This window comes from Erythrolamprus reginae, chromosome 2, assembly GCF_031021105.1.
Source record: "Erythrolamprus reginae isolate rEryReg1 chromosome 2, rEryReg1.hap1, whole genome shotgun sequence".
Taxonomy (NCBI): domain Eukaryota; kingdom Metazoa; phylum Chordata; class Lepidosauria; order Squamata; family Dipsadidae; genus Erythrolamprus; species Erythrolamprus reginae.
The window spans coordinates 88,926,892-88,946,260 of NC_091951.1; the positions used below are offsets into that span (position 1 = coordinate 88,926,892).

At 36.7% G+C, this 19,369-nt stretch overlaps 1 protein-coding gene across 1 annotated transcript in view; it reads left to right on the top strand.

The window, feature by feature from the left end:
- The first annotated feature begins 978 nt into the window (after nt 1–978).
- Nucleotides 979–19,369, top strand: part of RFT1 (RFT1 homolog) — a 30,914-nt gene continuing 12,523 nt past the window's right edge. Inside the window, exons 1-10 of the mRNA XM_070735790.1 lie at nt 979–1,209; nt 3,740–3,825; nt 6,476–6,592; nt 7,571–7,760; nt 9,206–9,307; nt 9,915–10,049; nt 13,554–13,632; nt 15,424–15,474; nt 18,134–18,264; nt 19,223–19,367. Coding sequence (XP_070591891.1) covers nt 1,111–1,209; nt 3,740–3,825; nt 6,476–6,592; nt 7,571–7,760; nt 9,206–9,307; nt 9,915–10,049; nt 13,554–13,632; nt 15,424–15,474; nt 18,134–18,264; nt 19,223–19,367 — 1,135 coding nt within the window. The 5' untranslated portion in view covers nt 979–1,110. The remainder of the gene's footprint in view (nt 1,210–3,739; nt 3,826–6,475; nt 6,593–7,570; nt 7,761–9,205; nt 9,308–9,914; nt 10,050–13,553; nt 13,633–15,423; nt 15,475–18,133; nt 18,265–19,222; nt 19,368–19,369) is intronic.

The following is a 19,369-nucleotide window of genomic DNA, read 5'->3' on the forward strand; positions in this document are numbered from 1 at the left end:
TACAAACTACTACTATTCTATACATGTTTGGCAAATAAATAAATGAATAAAATAAAAATAAATACATGAATTAGATTGAAACCAAAGCAAGATATTTTTGGTGACTTTTTATTATGATTTGTTTATGTTGATATAACTACTTTGATGTATGGAGGGGAAAAATAAAAATAAAACTTGCCCACAAGATCATATGCTGCAATGTCCTGCCTGTTGGCGGCTACTTCAGCTTCAACCACAACAACACAAGAGCACACAACAGATTTAAACTTAATATTAACTGCTCCAAACTTGACTGTAAATAATACTTCAGTAACCGAGTTGTCAAAGTGTGGAATTCATTACTGGACTCCACAGTGTCATCCCCAAACCCCCAACACTTTACCCTTAGATTATCCATGGTTGACCTCTCCAGATGCCTTCCGTCCCCTGTCCTATTGCTCTCCTATATCTCCTATACCTTTCTTCTATTCTTTCATTGATGTTTTATTCCTTCTATTCTTTATTAGATATATTTTACTACGAGTATATCCTCTATAACAGTATTTCGCAACCTTGGCAACTTGAATATATCTGGACTTCAACTCCCAGAATTCGCTGGCTGGGGAATTCTGGGAGTGGAAGTCCAAATATCTTCAAGTTGCCAAGGTTGGGAAACACTGCTCTATAACCTTCATTATGTATTTTACTATGCGTACACCCTCTAAAACCCTCATTGTGTAAAGGACAAAATCAATTAATCAATAAAATAAAATAAAAACTTGGGGAGGGGGAAAAAAGAAGACAACCGGCCAGTTCAGAGAAGGGGCGCCTTCCGCGGCACGAGCCTTCTCAGCTGGATTCCCGGTTTTTGCCACGTGTGAATCTGCAGGTGTGAAGGGAGAGAGAGGCCAGGAGAGCGCATCGGTGGCGGCAGGCGGTTTTAGATGAAGCAAGCGTCGAAGCCGCCACCTTCTCGTCCTTCCCTCTGCGGCTGACGGGATCCGAGCGCGACGGGGAGGAGCCACGGGCTGCTTCTCCTCCTCTGACAAGGCCGCCGGGGTGGGAAGAGGAGGGAAAATAAATACTGTACATAAAAGGTCGGGAGGAGGACCGCACGGAGAGTCGTTTTGCATGGGCGCGAAGGATGGCGGGACGGCGCCGGGGAAAATGGGCTCCCAGGACGTGCTCAGGGATACTGCCAAGCTGGCTTCCTCCAACGCCCTCTTGCAGGTACCCGCCCCAGCCGATGGGAAGGCGGGATGGAGATCGGAGGGGGCAGCCTTGCGCTCTCTTTCCGCCTCTTCTTGCTTCTCCTTTTCTTGAGCCGGCTCTTTCCAGGAGAAAGGGGATCTCAAGCTCCCGTTGAAACAATGGGCAGGAGACGAACGTGGTCCAGATGCGCGTCAATAAGCCGCTGGTGACGAAGTGACAGGCAAAAAAATCAAGTGTAGCATCAAAAATTAATGGATCATAGCATATGTCAGTGTTTCCCAACCTTGGCAACTTGAAGATACTTGGACTTTAATTCCCAGAATTCCGCAGCCAGCGGATGCTGGCTGGGGAATTCTGGGAGTTGAAGTCCAAATATCTTCAAGTTGCCAAGGTTGGGAAACAGTGGCATATGTGACCAAAGTCTTTCCTGTTGGTGAATCATAAGAATTCCAATGATTTTTTTCCCTACTGCCAGTTGCTCTTCCCTGCAGGAATCCAGTGCTCAGGCATCCCAGATAGATAGCTGCCAAGACACTGCCAAGAAAAGGAAAGTCCACCAACTCATAGGGCAGCCTGTCCCGTTGTTGACAGCTCTTTCAGAAATTTTCTTGGTAATCTACACCAGGGATCTCCAACCTTGGCAACTTTAAAGACTTTTGGACTTCAACTCCCAGAATTCTTCTGACTGAGGAATTCCGGGAGTTGAAGTCCACAAGTCTTAAAAGTTGCCAAGGTTGGAGACCTATGATCTAAACCTAGTGTTTCTTATGTCCTGGAATATCTCTGGACAGTTCTGCCCTGTCTTCTATGGGCAGCCCTTGACAGAGAGAGACTTGAAAATAGCTATTATGCCTTCCAGAATATTCTTTTCTCCACGATAAACATATTCAGCACTCCCTCACTGTTCCAATGATGCCCTTCACGTTGTAGTTACTCTCCTCTTGGATATATGTCTATTGAGATTCTCATTCATGATGCCCTTCACGTCGTAGTTACTCTCCTCTTGGATGTACGTCTATTGAGATTCTCATTAATTCAGGTCATCGTTGTCCCAGAGGTGCTTTTTCCTCTTGGTGGGGAAATATTTATTCATTTATGAAAATTGTTTGCCATCCATCTCCTATCCATTGACTCTGGACACCTTCCAACAGTCATTCACCATCAGTCAGTTAGAAGTGAAGCTTCTTGGATGAGAAGCAAAACAATTTCAAAGATGCCCCCAAGAAAGTCCAGTTGCCTTTTGAAAAAAGTGCCTTTGAGTCTCCTCTGGATACAGTGTAGTTTTCAATGTTATTCCTAAAACAATTAATCAAGACCCTGAGTATTTTTTGTCTATACTTCTGGCATCTATGGTCTCTCCTGCATACACTATATTTGTGCCTTTGAGGGTTTTTCCCTTCCATTCAGCTGTTCTGCATTGTTTTTCCATTGGATTTAATCTTGCTGGTTTTGCTTGTTCAGCTTGTCACCATTCTCCTGAATCTTGATACTGTCCTCTAAGATGCTTTATTTTCCTTCTTCTCTTTGTCATCTGTGTATTTGACATTTCCCAGAAATCACCTGCATTTAATTGGAGAAAGTATGTAGAATAGAATAGAATAACAGGTGGAAGAGGCCTCTCTCTCTCTCTCTGTAAGTGTTTGTATACATATGTATGATATATATATATGATAAAAATGCAAATACTGTATTAGAAAAGAAACAAAGGAAGAATAGTAAGAAACAAAGAAAATAATATAAATATTTTTGATAGTAGTATAAATGCCTTTATATTTAACCCTCTCTAAGATTACATCATAATTTCCTTAAGCTGTCTTTTGTCATTCGTGGTCCCAAAATCACAAGTTCATTTTTCTGTTTTTATAGCACAAAGGCCAGAAGGGGTTTACTAATAAATGTAGTTATTGATTTTACTTTAATTAAGCAAGTTGTTTTTCCATTTCTGCAAGTTTTATCCTCTTCATCAGGCATTCCTCCATTGAGGTGATTTCAGAGTCTTATAATTTTTGTGTGTTTAGTAGACTTGCAGCTAAAATAGTCCTACAGCTACATTGTTGAGCTTCCCTGTCTAGAATAAGTAAATCTAGCAATGACACTTGCATTTCCATAAAACAGCTGCCGCCTGTAATCTGTAGGGCTAACCCAGGAATCCTGTTATATAGAATAATTCTTTGATATATAGAGACAGACTCAGCTTTCAGCAACCAATGGAGGATCATCCTGAAAAGGCTACAAGCATTTCCCTACAGATTAGGTTAGGCTCTAATCTAAACAAACAGCATAGCTCAGTAGCTGTATGACAATAAATTTAGAATCATTGTATCCAACTTCCACTATTAGAACAAGGAAACAATCCTACATCTCACTTGAGTATGATAAATTGAAATGAAAAGTTTAATGTTATTTAGTGGAGATAAGAGCATAATGGTGTTAAGATGAAGTCCTGAACAAAAGATAGGCCAAAAATCGAAACAAACAAACAAATGTTGAAGTCTGAATTCTTTTACAGAAAGTTAATGTTTGATTAATTTCACTTTTCTTTTTGCAGGTGCTATTCCGGCTAATTACGTTTGGCTTAAATGCTTTTACTTTACGTTATGTATCAAAAGAAATAATTGGTCTTGTGAATGTAAGGTAATAAATCATAATCATTTTATAAAAATAAAATGAAATATTAATGGTTCCAAGTTATAGTAGCTTTCTCTCTATTTCATTCTGGAATAAATTTGGATAAATTGCTTAACTTTCTGATCAAGGAAATGGAGCACCTCCCTTATGAAACCAGGTTGCAACGCCTTGGTCTTTTCAGCCTTGAAAGACAGCGTTTAAGAGGTGACTTGATCGAAGTGTATAAAATCATGTATGGGATAAAAAAGGTGGATAGAGAAAAAATCTTTTCTCTATCACACAATAATAGGACAAGGGGACATTCCCTAAAGCTCATAGGTAGGAAAGTGAGGACAAATAAAGGGAAATATTTATTCACCCAAAGGGTTGTTGGTTTATGGAATTCACTTCCAGAAGAGGTCAGCCTGGATAGCTTTAAGGCAGGATTAGACAGATTCATGGATGCCAAGTGTATCAGTGGTTATTGAAACTGATGTCCAAGTGCCGCCTTTTGTTGGTTGAGGCAGGCAGGATTCCCTTGGGTACCATTTGCTGGGGGTCAAGGGAAAGGGAGGGTCTTGCCTTCTCTTTCTGCTCAAGATCCCAATGGACAATTGGTGGGCCACTGTGTGACACAGAATGCTGGACTTGATGGGCTTTGGCCTGATTCAGCATGGCTCTTATGTTCTGCTGCTTGGTATGATTCTGCAAGGAGATATTTTGAATTGTATGGATGAATGAATATCTGCACTGATGTATAAATGGAAATTTGAGTTTTTGATTTAGGTTTTTTTGAATAATGCCTTTTCCTCTAAGTTATGTAAATATCTAGTGCAGTGATGGCGAACCTTTTTTTGCCTTGGGTAGCAAAAGTGTATGTACATGTGTGCGTGCCCACACCCATAATGCAATGTCCTCCCCGTGCATATGCACAATCCTTGTGCTGCTCCCCGTACATGCACATAACCTCCCTGAGCTGCCCCCACGCATGTGCACAGACCTCACTGAAGCCTCCGGACTTCCAATAGGCCCATTGTGCCGTTTTTCGCTACCCCCAAGCTTCAGGAGACTTTCCTGAGCCCTTGGGGACAATAAAAACTTCTGGTTGGCCCCTGGGCTGCTTTTCACCATCCCCAGAATCCAGGAGGCTTTCCTGAAGCCTGGGGAGAATGAAAACACCCACCCCTCAAAGGCCAAAAACGTAGGGCAACGGCTTGTGTGCTCTTATATATGGCCCTGCGTGCCACAGGTTCGCCATCACTGTTCTAGTGGTTTTGAAAATGCTATGTTTCCAAAGACACTCCTGATTTTAATAGGTGTTCAGTAGTTCTGAGTAATTCTTCAAATGAAATAAAGAAGTTTTGTTGCTGCTTTATTATTTCAAAATATGAAATACATTGGGTTTAATTGCACACCAGGCATTGCCAAATATACTAGTTTTTCTCCCTGATGTCCAAGTCCTAATTCACCTTGTCCACAAAATAATAGCCTCATGTCCAAAATACATTTCTACCTTTAAAAGAGTGTTATTGTGTAAGTTGATACAGACATAGTGATACTTTAATGCAGGAGTATCAAACTGGCAGCCCATGCACATGTTACGGCAATGTGACATATCAATGGGTTTGACATCCTTGCTTTAATGTAATTTTATTGTTATTTTAGAACAAAATTATTGCTAAAAGAATATGACATTTAAAATTGTAACCTAATCCACCCCAAGCAATATATTGGGAAAAGATTAAGAAAATCTTGAGTAATATTTTCAATGTGCTCTTGTTTTATCATTTTAATTCTGTATGTTTCTTGATTTTAATTTTTATTACGAAACTCTCAAGAAACTTTTTTTCAGACAGCTGAAAAATAAACAATGGGAATACATCGATAAATCCATAGTATAAATTGAGAAAATCAATTCCACTTTTTTGATACTATGTAATATACTCAGTGCAATTGCATACAAATGATAAAATGTTGTAAGATTATATTTTTCTGTAATTAATAGTGTTATCAAGAAAATATAACATTTAAATATAAGTTAGGATCCAGAGAAAAGAAACTTGTACTAACATCTGGGGATCATTACCAAGCATAAATCTAGTTTCTAACTGTTATATTTTGCAGAAATGAGATCCCCAATTCACAAAATAGGTATAAGTGAAGTAAAATAGAAAAACTGACATTTTTGGTATCACCACAGATTTTTTAACAACTACTATAAATTTAAGAATTCTTTAAAAGCTATGTATTTATAAAAGGTTAATTTAAAGGTTAATTTAAAAAAGACTAAAACTTAAGTACTGTATTTTGAAACATAAGTAATTAAAAATATATATTGGGCAGTTCATATTTGTTCTGTTAAAAAAAGGAAGCAGGTGGTAAATGACTTGTGAGCTTATTAACTTTTCAAATGTCTAGTTTGTATCTGGCACAATTTCTATAAAATTTTATGACTCTCCCCAGTTTGCATGTGATCCTGGGTGAGTTCAATTCATAATTGACAACTCTTAAGGTAATCAAATCTCCTTTGATACACATTATTGATAATTATAATAATTATATAGTTAATATAAAGTTAATATAATTCTATTAACAATGTAATAAAATTATTGATTGTTGAAATTCTCTTTTCAAAATAAAATTGCCCTTTTCTTCCTTTTTTCTTTCAAAATATTAGACTGACACTGCTTTATTCAACAATAGTTTTCTTAGCCAGAGAAGCATTCCGTAAAGCTTGTTTAAGTGGGAGCTCAAAGAGAAACTGGACACAAACATTTAATTTATTATGGCTAACGTAAGTTTAAATTTCTCATTTGAACATTTTAGTTAATTTCTTCTGCAATCCTTCTGCAGTGTTGCTTGCACTTTTGAAAAGGTATAGGAGCTTGTTTTTAAAGTCACGATTACATTGAGAAACAGGCAGATGAGCTCCTCAAGATAGGCTATGAAGTTGTTAAGGGACTTAATGCTTACCTAAATTACATCTTAGCTTATCTGTAATAGTTTCATCCTAATTCATATATTAATTACCTAATATTTAATTAGGTAATTTAATTCACCTAATTCTAATTTAATTCTAATTGCATATATTAATTACCACGTCTCCATGAGAAATTGAGAAAAGCTGCTATGCAGCTCTTGCATGAGAATGGTTTTCTGTGGAAGACTTCTTGCCTCACTGCCTGGAAAAAGAAAGCAATCTCCAATTTTCAATGCTAATGTTCTGAAATTAAATAAACTTCAATGCTGGTGGGAAAGACTGGGTACTTTATATAATACTCTGCTTTAGTCCAAGAAATATAAGTGCCTTGGCTTTTTTAGTGAGTGAAGGGGCAAATAAAAGCACACTCTCTCTATGTGTATGTTTGTCTGTGTGTCTCCACCTTTGTACATATTTGCATATAACACCTGCAAAAGTTGCTGTTTGTGCTGTTCCTTTTTTGCTTTTTGTATTGGGTTATTAGTTTCCAAATAGCATTCCTACCCTAAAGCACTGGAGGAAAAGTATAGATTTCTCAAATAAATATGTATGCAAAAACCTTATAAGTTATAATGCATTCCAAGAAATATTGTAATTAAACTATAGAAATAATTTATTTCTGCAGATGTAGGGAGAAAAAACAAATGCATGTACTTTTCAAGTTTATTGTACTTACTCTTGGTAAAATTGGATGCAGTTTCCCCCCCCCCTCCTAAATTCACACTGAAGATGAGAGAGAAAAGAACAAGTTATTAATTTTGGCTTCATGGTTTATCTTCTTAACTTTTGTAGAGTTCCTTTGGGCATATGTTGGTGTGTGTTCCTGGGCTGGATCTGGCTAGATATACTTGAAGTTCCTAATGAAAATGCAGTACCTTACTATAATTTTGGAGTACTTGCTTTTTGTCTTTCCGCTGTGATTGAACTCCTAGGTGAACCTTTTTGGGTTTTAGCTCAAATACATTTACTTGTACGGCTAAAGGTTAGTGAAACTATATGAAATTGTATTTCTTGCTTCTTTTAAAATTATGAATTATGAATTCTAAAATGAATAGATGTCTCAAGTTAATTTTTTTTATTCTGACGTATATTCTGACATTTTATTATAGGTAAAGTATTGATTTACAGATTAACCTAAATACATTAACTTAAATACATTAGTCTTGTTGATGAAATAATTAACAACAACAATAAATCTGAATATCTGGCTGATTGTGAATGAACCATAGGAAATACAAAGATACAAAATAATCATAAAGTATCAAGATAAAAAATTGAAGTTGAAGGATTATGGCATAAACTAGCAATGATGAGTTATTGTTATTGCCTATTGGGTACCATACGCAAAAGCCTTGGACAATATTTAGAAAATCTGACTATTGATAAAATCTCCAAATATCAGATACAAAAAGCCACACTACTTGGAGCTGCACGTATAGATTATGATAGCCTTGTTTTTTTGGGGAAGAACTTGATGCGAATGGAGGTCATCATCAGTTAAAGAACTGGCAGCTGTGATTTCACATTGTTATGCATATGTTAACAATATCACCTTTTATTATATGATGATAATACCACCTTTTATTTTTGTACAGTTGAAAGCAATGTACATAATTCTGTTTCTTATTTTCCTCACAACAATAACACCATAAAATGTGTTGGGCTGAAAAAGACACACTTCTGGTCTCTTGCTAGAATTCATAGTCTCTTGGCTTCTAGTCAGAATGTTAACCACTACACTAGAGTGGCTAAACAGTCTTGTGTAGTGCTGTTTCACTGGCAAAAAGAGGTTTACATAGAGGTAGTCTTGGCAGAAACCACGCCTGCATAACTGTGAAGTACATGAATATTCTTCTTTTTCATCTCTGGCAATTGTTTTTATTATTTTCCCTTCCCTTTCAAAGCAGATGATGGTGTTATTTGGTGGTTTTTTCCTCCTCCTCCTCCTCCTCTTCTTCTTCTTCTCCTTCTCCTTCTCCTTCTCCTTATTCTATTTACAATAGAGAGCCATCATTGCAGACCTGAAAACGTTTGGGACTACAAGATTTCTTCCATAACTTTGCTTTACCTGTTCATCATTGTGATGAACTCAACTCTAACTACATTGAGTTCATTGAAATCAATAGGATTTTTAATCATGAAAACTACCTGATTTTCCTGAAACAAAGCATGAATAATTTAATTGAGATTCAATTCATTATAGTTGAGTAGAGTTCATCACAGAGGATGTGAATACCCAAACAACTGAAAATGTTATCCTAAAGAAAAATTGTACTTTGCAAAGTTTCTGCTCTTATAGAAAGTATTCATGGCTTTTCAGAGCTGCACATTTCTAAGAATTCTGGAGTCCATACTTTTTGAATCTGAAGTTGTGTTTTTTATACGTCATGTTGTGTTTTTGATAAGATCTTTGTATTTGCTTTACAGGTGATTGCTGAGAGTTTGTCAATCCTTTGCAAATGCTTTTTGACAGTTCTGCTAGTAGTTTTGTATCCACACTGGGGACTCTATATCTTTTCTTTGGCTCAGGTACAATTTTCTCCCTGCTTTATTACCATTTATAGGATCTATCATATGAATTGGTTGTAGAAACTGGCATATTTTTCTTAACTCACATCACATTAATGGTGTTTACAAGCAAATACTATATATTTATATTCCTGTGCATGCTGGACACATATAACTTTTAATTTAGCGTGATGGATAACTGGTATGGATGGAAAGCTAATGCTTGTGCCTTATGCAAAAGTGCCAGTGTTACTCTGCCAAGGAGGTGAGATGAACATAAGGAGTGAGTTAGTCTTGTAAATAATTCAGCATTAAGTTTCCAACTTGTGGTGTTCCCCTCATCATCTTAAATTTCTTGTCCCAGGTTAAGGTGAGTGCTCACCAATACACCTGAGGTTGAACTAAAAAGTTAGGTTGATAGGTTCCCCCTAGAGAAAAGTCATACTGCTTGTATCCTATGGCCCTTGGCATCTGCCTCATCATGTTAATCCTGAAGTAGGATCGGATTGGATGTAATTGCACGACTTTTGAATGTTGTCGACATGATGTTTTGTTGCTGTTCAAATAGGAATGTTGTTGCACTGCTATGTTGACAATAAAACCAGTATGAATTATTTTTCTTTCGCAGCTTTTATACACTACCATTCTAGTATCATGTTATATGATATATTTCATGAAATTTTTGGGCTCTCCTGAGGCAACAAAAAAATCATTTCCTATTACTAGAATGGTATCTTTTTTGCCTGCTTTGGGACATAATGAGGTAAGTCCAACAGCTTTTAAAAAATCAGATAACTTCATGGAACAAGATGTTGTTCACGAGTAGCCGAATTGTCCTAATAAATTCTTAAATTGAATATCATATACAGTGTTCCCTCGATTTCCGTGGGGGATGTGTTCTGAGTCGAATTTCCGCGAAGTAGAGATGCGGAAGTAAATACACCATTTTTGGCTATGGACAGTTATCACAAGCCTTCCCTTAACACTTTAAACCCCTAAATTACCATTTCCCATTCCCTTAACAACCATTTACTTACCATTATTACTGGTACTCACCATTGAATAGTGATCCTGATATTTATAAACGTAATTATTTATTAACAATGATTATTTTTTTGTTATTTATTTGCAAAAATTATTAGTTTGGTGATGACGTATGACATCATCGGATGGAAAAAACCATGGTATAGGAAAAAAGCCGTGAAGTATTTTTTAATTAATATTTTTTAAAAAATCGTGGTATAGGCTATTCATGAAGTTCGAACCTGCAAAAATCGAGGGAACACTGTATTAACTAGTTAGCTGTTAATCAGTTTCAGTTTCACAGTCATTTTCCAGATTTCAGTTGCTTAAATTTTTAATATTTACATTTTATTGTTTGAAAAAATAAGCATATGATGCTTGAGATCCTTTGTGTATAGTTTTGTTATATAGTAAGATCATTTATGACTTGGATATTCGCAAATATTGGTAAATTTTAAAAAAATAGGTACCTGAAATGGGCTGAGACATTTTTGCTCCCAAGCTTTTTGTGAGATCTAACTATGATATATAAACAAAGGATTTCCAAAATAATAATATTGCTATAAAAACAATATTTTTATCAAGGAAACCTAAGAGAATCTTGCAGTCTGATCAGTCTGTATTTCCTGTTCCTTCAGTAATTTAGGGAGACATTTGCCTGATTCACTTTCAAATTTGACCCATTTGCCTATGTAACATTTCCTGCAAATTCCTGTCAAGGCCATCTTTCTTATTCTCTACACCATGTGGCATATTTTTGTGCATTAAGGTTTTTCTATCCCTTAAGAAGTCACTCCTTACACATCCATTTAACCTATACAGTCCAGCGTATACCACTACAAATAAGATGGTAAAGAGGAAATATGAGGAAAATATTTTATTAACTAGCATCAGTGATCATTTGTTTATCACAATTGAGTACTTTTTATGGTCCTGGAGAAATTATATCATATGCCTCAACTGTGTTTTTGTAAACTTTATTATAATATAAATAGTCCTTGACTTAGGTCTGATTGCTTAATGACTATCTGAAGTTACAATGGCCTTGGAAAGGGTGTTTTATGACCTATAAAGCTTTTCCAACTATCAGAGAACATTGCACATACCCCTCCGTAGTTAAGTGATCACTATCTTAGTGCTTGGCAACCTGTAGAGCATACAATTGTTTGCCAAATGTTCCACATTCATGTGATACCATTAGCAATCTTCTCTGCTGGTTTCTCCACAAAGTCAGTGGACCAGAGGTGGGTTCCTGCCAGTTCAGACCAGTTCTATAGAACTGGTAGTGGGTATTTCTCCCAGCTCACTGAACCGGCAGTGATGGGCAGCTGGTCACGCCCATGAACCAGCGCCACCATCTTGTTTTTTGCTTCTGGCATGCACAGAAGCTGGGTTTTCAATAACGTGCACATACCCACAAGGCAGGGGAGGAAGCAAACCGGCAGCGAGGTAAGTCAGAACCCAGCTCTGCAATGGATCCTCCCAGGCCTCCCTCAATGCTTAAGGTACCTGTGCTCCTTACCTGGGACTCTATCTGCTTAGTGACCCAGAATAACTGCTTAATAACTGCAAGATCTAACTCTATGAGCAAAAAACTTTCAATGGTTTCTCTGAACTTAGATTTACTTTATAAAACATGTTTCTTGTGGCTTGTTAGTTTAAATCCATAATGTATTCTTAGTTATAAAAGAATGTAACCAATTTGCATACTTAAATTAATATTCTGATTATAAAATAGTTTTTTCATAATCCCAATTATGCTTTGCATTTAAAATTTTACAAATATCATATACAAGGTGACAAATGGATTCAAAATGTTGACTTATCTATTGTATAATGAGCTCAACAAACTGTAGATATATTACTTTTACACAGAATTAAGAAACCTATGATGAAAAGAAATGAAGTCTATTGTTTTAATATTAGTGTCACTAACATCATTAGGGTGCAAACTATTCTTTTGATTTTAATGAAACTTGACACTGAATCATAGAATCATAGAGTTGGAAGGGACCTCCAGGGTCATTGGGTCCAATCCCCTGCTCAATGCAGGATTCATTAAACCATCCCAGAAAGATGATTGTCCAGTCTCTGTTTGAAGACCTCCAGTGAAGGCGAGCTCACCACCTCCTGTGGCAAATTGTTCCACCGGTTTATCACCCTTACTGTTGGAAAGTTTTTTCTGATATCTAATCTAAATCTACTCCCTTGCAGTTTCATTCCATTGTTTCTAGACCTTCAATGTGCTAATGAGAACAATGCTGATCCCTCTGCTCTGTGATAGCCCTCCAGATAGTTGTAGACAGCTATCAAGTCTCCTCTGCAGACTAAACATCCCTAGATCCATTCCTCATAGGACATGGTTTCTAGACATTCACCATCCTTATAACTCTCCTTTGAATGAAACTACTAAAATAATTCTGAAACGTTTCATAGAAGAAAAGATTGTGGTTGCTGTAAAATATTGAGCAAAATACATTTTTAATCATTTTGATATTATATTTAAACTTCATTTAGTGAACTTTTATTTATGTAAGCAAATTTTTAGATCCAGAGATGATTGTATCTTTTCAAAATAATAAATACATTATATTGTACAGAAAATGGCTTTTGTTAATAACTACGCTATCTCAAAATGATCTAGTATGCAGATCATTTTTCAGAAAAGTGTTAGAAAACCTTTGGCCTAAATATATAGTTAATTCTAATATGAAAACACTTGAGTGAGCTAAAATGGCTGCCTTTTAATCTTCTGGTGAACAGTTCAGATGTTATAATAGAAGACATTTCTTTGAGCTGCATATTAAAATGTAGCTGTAAAAATTGAACAGTCTTCCACATTAAAACTTGCAGAAAATATAATAGAAACTAGGTCAGGAACAGGCAAATGTATGTATGAATTTTTATTTAATTAAGACCTTATTTTTTATTAAATATAGTGTTTTAATTAAATAGTTTTTTTCAGAGATTGTGTCATATAATATTTTGACTGGTATATCAGGGTAAAATAAATTTAATCAAGGTTGACCCCCAGTGACTTGCAGGATATGTCCATGGGGGTTTCTTGGAAGTGGTATGGAGGTCCTTACCATTACTTTCTTCCAGGATTTCTTTTTAGCCTTCTTAGCCCTGGTGTTCCAGAAAAGCCTATGCTCCAAGTATTAACTGAGGCCAACTCTGCTGTTTTAAAACCCAGACAAAATAGGACAAAATAATTATACCTAATTATTTGTATATGTTTCAGGATATTGTTAATTGGAAGGAATCAAGGTTGACTTGGAGTTTCTTTAAGCAGTCATTCCTAAAACAAGTTTTAACAGAAGGTGAGTACAAAACTTTCTTCAACTTGATTTTTTTATTCTCAGCCCCCTTCTGCCAGCAATAGTAATAAGAATGTTGTTGATTGATATTTCCACATTTTTAGAATTGTTAAGACTCTAATAAATTGTTGTTGTTGTTGTTGTTGTTGTTGTTGTTGTTGTTGTTGTTGTTGTGACTGGGTGGTGCACAGTGTAAAAATCAAGCCAAACAAAAAAAAAAGAAAAATAAGGAAAGTAATGGAGGATGAGAACACACCAGCTTCAGTTATAAGAATGACAAACTTAGTGATGGGCACATCTAACTTACAGGCCATACGAGGCAGCCCCATGTAAAGTGTGTTGCTTAGGAGATACTAAAGCATGAGCAACTATGAGCAGGGCTTCTGAGACAAGAAAATACGCAGTTGGATTAGCTGTTACCTACTCTTTGAACAGGAGCTGCAAGTCCAGGAGGACCTGAAATTTGCACACAATTCTGATTAGGCAGTGCTATCCAGTCAAGAACTAAAAATGGAAATCATCAGAACCAGAAGCTCTAAAATACAAAGCCACTAGGATTGAACTGAACCTATTCTTCCCTATTCAGATTCTCTTAGCTTCCAGACAAAGAACTAACACCATCACTTGCTTATCCTGGGATAGCATAACTGAGAATTATCAACATATTGATGATAATTCTCATTGTAGTGTTTGCAAATTATCTTGCTCAGCTGCTTCATGTAGATGTTGAATATAAATGGGGAGAGCCCAGAGAGTCCCTATTGTTGTGTTGTTTTTGTATCTTGTGAGCTGCCCCGAGTCTTTGGAGAAGGGTGGCATGCAAATCAATCAATCAATCAATCAATCAATCAATCAATCAATCAATCAATCAATCAATCAATCAATCAATCAAATAAAAAAATAAAAAAATAAAAGGCAGGTTGGAATAGATCTCTCCATCAACACTAACTGCAACTAGTTCTGAAATAAGCAGAACCACTACAATACTCTTACTCCAGAGTAGTTACAAGGTCCAAAAGTATACCATGAGTAATGGCATTGCAGGCCACACAGAGTTCAGGAGAGTAAGGGTGGACACATGCTCCAACTCGAGATCTTTCAGAAGGAAAATCAGTGTTGTCTTGGGTCCATGCCCTGGTTTAAAACCTGACTTAAACGGATCCTGATAATCTGCTTCCTCCAGGGCTCTCCCAACAACCTTTCCTAAAAGAGGGAAGTAGGAAACACAATGAAATTTGTCAAGATAAGGTAAGGTAGGGTAGGGTAAGGTAAAGTAAGGTAGCCTTTGTTGTCACTTCTTTTTCTGTGAATACATTGTGTGTTTGGATTCAAAGAGTTTCTTAAGCAGAGTAGACCCCTGGCTTTTTAAGCCTGATTAGCAGAGGTGGGTTCGGACTGGTTTGCCCAAACTGGTAGTGACCTGCTGGTGATGTCACAGTGACATAACGGAACCACTTCTCTCAATGCCGGTCTCTGCTTGTTGCCATCTTTTTTTTAAAAAAAATGTTTTTTTAATTTTTTTTTTTTGGGGGGGGGATTTGTTTCCTGGGGTTTTTTTCTTCTGCGCGGAAGCTGAGTTTTCTGCACTGTGCATGCGGTTGTCATATTATTTTTGCCTTAAACTTTTTTGGGGGGGTTATTTTTTGCCCCATGCAAAGTGTGTATGCGCCCATGAGGCCCAGCCCCGTGGCACGGGAGGAAGTGAACTGGGAGCAAAGTAAGTTAGACCCCACCCTTGTTGAGCAAGATCTCCCTTTGAGAAAGAAATACTAATTTGAAATATTAATTCTACAGGTGAAAGATATGTGATGACTTTCCTGAATGTATTAAACTTTGGAGACCAAGGTAGGAAAGACTTTATAACAAAATTTACAAGCATGGATGAAATCATATGTTAACATCTAAAAATAGTCCAAAAGCATTTTTATGTGATTCTGACTTTTGATGATAAATATAATAAAGGTTTGAGGTATTTCGTTGGTCTGTTATCTAATAAGTGGCCGGTCAGGTCCCACAGAGTTGGCCTTCTCCGGATCCCATCAACTAGACCGGGGGTAGGCAAAGTTGGCTCTTCTATGACATATGGACTTCAACTCCCAGAATTCCTGTGATAGCATGATGGGCTCAGGAATTCTGGGAGTTGAAGTCCACAAGTCATAGAAGATTCAAACTTAATATTAACCGCTCCAAACTTGACTGTAAAAAATATGACTTCAGCAACCGAGTTGTCGAAGCGTGGAACTCATTACCTGACTCAGTAGTGTCAACCCCTAACCCCCAACATTTTTCCCTTAGACTATCCATGATTGACCTCTCCAGGTTCCTTAGAGGTCAGTAAGGGGCGTACATAAGTGCACCAGTGTGCCTTCTGTCCCCTGTCCAATTTTCTCTCCTTATCTCATTTATCTTTTATTCCTTTCAAATATGTTCACCTATACTTTTATATCTTTTCTTCTATTCTTTTCTTTATTTATATTATTACATATCTAATAAATAAATAAATAAATAAATAAATAAATAAATAAATAAAAAAAATAAAATAAAATAAAATAAAATAAAATAAAATAAAATAAAATAAAATAAAATAAAATAAGTAAAGAGCCAACTTTGCCTACCCCTGAGCTAGACAATGTTGCCTCGCTTCCTAGGGGAAGAGATCTCAGTGGCTGTCTCAGCCCTTTGGAATGAGTTCCCCCCATAGATTCGTACTGCCCCCACTTTCCCTGCATTCCGCAAAGCTCTGAAGACCCAGGCAGGCATGGGCCATTGAAACTTGCCCCGCCCAGTGAATGCATGTAGGATGTATGAGGTATGAATCTGATTGCTTAGTTTTTAACTGTGGGGATTTTAGAATGTGATTTTATGTAGATTTCTAATATGTTGTAAGTCGCCCTGAGTATCTGGAGAAGGGCAGCATAGAAATTGAATTAATAAATAAATAAAATAAAGTGATGACCTGAGCATCTGGGGGAGATAGTGGGTTGCAAACATTATCCTTAACTATTGATTTGTTTTCCTGTGGAATCTTTTGTTAATGCAGTTGAATATGAGGGAGCACTTTGTTTTGAGAGAGAGAGAGAGAGAGAGAGAGAGAGAGAGAGACAGAAAGGGAGGAAGGGAGAGAGAGGGGGGAGAGAGAGAGAGAGAGACAGAAAGGGAGGAAGGGAGAGAGAGGGGGGAGAGAGAGTGAGAGAGAGAGAGACAGAAAGGGAGGAAGGGAGAGAGAGGGGGAGAGAGAATGAGAGAGAGAGAGACAGAAAGGGAGGAAGGGAGAGAGAGGGGGGAGAGAGAGTGAGAGTGAGAGAGACAGAAAGGGAGGAAGGGAGAGAGAGGGGGGAGAGAGAGTGAGAGAGAGAGAGACAGAAAGGGAGGAAGGGAGAGAGAGGGGGGAGAGAGAGTGAGAGAGAGAGAGAGACAGAAAGGGAGGAAGGGAGAGAGAGGGGGGAGAGAGAGAGAGAGAGACAGAAAGGGAGGAAGGGAGAGAGAGGGGGGAGAGAGAATGAGAGAGAGAGAGACAGAAAGGGAGGAAGGGAGAGAGAGGGGGGAGAGAGAGTGTGAGAGAGAGAGACAGAAAGGGAGGAAGGGAGAGAGAGGGGGGAGAGAGAGAGTGAGAGTGAGAGACAGAGACAGAAAGAGAACCTAGGCATAGGGGACAATATCAATGACTGCAGAGCTTGAAATCCCTGGGGAATGGCTGTCAGTAAAAAAGCTATTGCTACTTTTGTGGTGAGATCAGAATTGTGAGGAGTCATGGAGTCATATTCAGTATGAATGTATAAATAGATTGTGGCAGTTTCTAATTGTCTCCTAATGATGCCATATGTAAACTTCAGTAGTACACTAAACTGATTCTAAGCGTATACTTTCTCTTAATGTTAATGACATATCTGATTCCATATTAATGAAAGAATGAAAGAATACTGTATATGCTGCATTGGATAACAGACAGCTGACTTTCTGACATGGTAATATGTTGGTCTTTATTTGTCAATGAGTTCCCAGGGCATTGAATTATAAGGATTTAAGTCTAACAAATCTGGAAGACATCATCTTGAAGGTGTTTTACTACAGTTCAAAGAATGTGGAAGAAATGAAAGGTCTTAGTGTTTTTAAAGTTCTGCACTTTGAAAAGGGATCATTTATTTTTCTTGGAACTGAAAATGATTTTCCATTTGTATGAAATACGTTTGCCACAGTAATCATTGTTTGCTCATTAGTGTGAATAGAGTAGATTTCTCTATTAGGTTGATTGTTGTTATAAAAATAAATTATTTTTGAATCGTTATATTGGCTCTCTGAGTTGCAAGTGTTATTCAAACAATTTATCTGGAACCTTACAAAATGTAATTTATAATACTTATAATACTTTTAATATTAATATAAATACTTACAATATTTTTAATCTTAATAGAAACATGTTTTTAGATATAGACTAATTTATTTTGTGAACAAACATTAAGTTAATAATGAATATATTAACTTTATTTTCTCCTCCTTTCTTAAGGTGTATATGATATTATAAACAACCTTGGTTCTTTGACAGCTAGATTTATATTTTTACCAATAGAAGAAAGTTTTTATGTATATTTTGCTAAAGTTCTAGAACGTGGGAAAGATACTAAGTTGCAAAAACAGGTAGGTTTAGTCTTATCATGTTTTAATTTAATGTTAAACAAGTAAAAAGGATGAAAGTATTGATCCATGTTTTCTAAAACATTAAAACACATTTTCACTAGAAAGAGAGGAAAACTGAAAGATGTATAATTAAGCATAGAATGGAGAATGTATGTAGAATTTTTTTTCTCATGATATAGAACTTCTATATTAGGACAGGAAGCAGTTTGGTGAAATTGAATGGTGAGAAAATGAGGTCAGGTAAAAGGAAAGTAATATATTTGTTGCATTTTACAAATTGCTCTCTGAAATTAATGGAAGGTCTAAATGGCTGAAGGATAAGTGTATGGATGATATGGTCTCAGTCAGCTTTCTCCACCATTAGTCCCTGGGAACAGCAACTGGAGAATAATGAACACTTCTCAGAAAAATATTGGCTGATTTCAGAACACAGTGCTGGGCTTCTGTCCTTCCAAGAGGCCTCTTTGTATATTAATTAGTTCTAAAGTACTTTACAGAACTAAGTAAGAAAAATTTAGAATTTGTGATTTTAAAAACAGGATGTCATTTTCAATTAATTTCACTGTACTAAATTATTTTAGGGGAAAGTACTCAGGATTGGATTTCTTGAATAAGTATGAATATACATTTCATATAACAGTTTATGAGTAAAAATTCAAAATAATATTACATAATTTACCTACTACACAGACCTCTTACTGTGGTCTGTGGGGAAAATTGAAGGAGAATGCGACATGTGCTGTTTTGAATCCTGGAGAAAAGATCTAAACCTAAAACAGTGCAAGATAATTAAAGCTTGGAAATCTAGGGCGCACAAAAATGTAGAAGATCATTAAATGGCAACAAAGAGAATTTTCACTTGCAATCATCTGGATTTTTGCAGATTTGTATATGTTTAGCATAATAATCTTGAACAGTTTCATTGTTTACACTAAATAAATATATAATTGCTTTTTAGGATGAAATTTCTATGGCAGCTACTGTATTAGAATCACTGTTGAAACTGGTGCTCTTGATTGGCTTAACCATCACAGTATTTGGTTTTGCCTATTCGCAATTGGCGCTGGATCTTTATGGGGGATCAATGCTCAGTTCAGGATCAGGT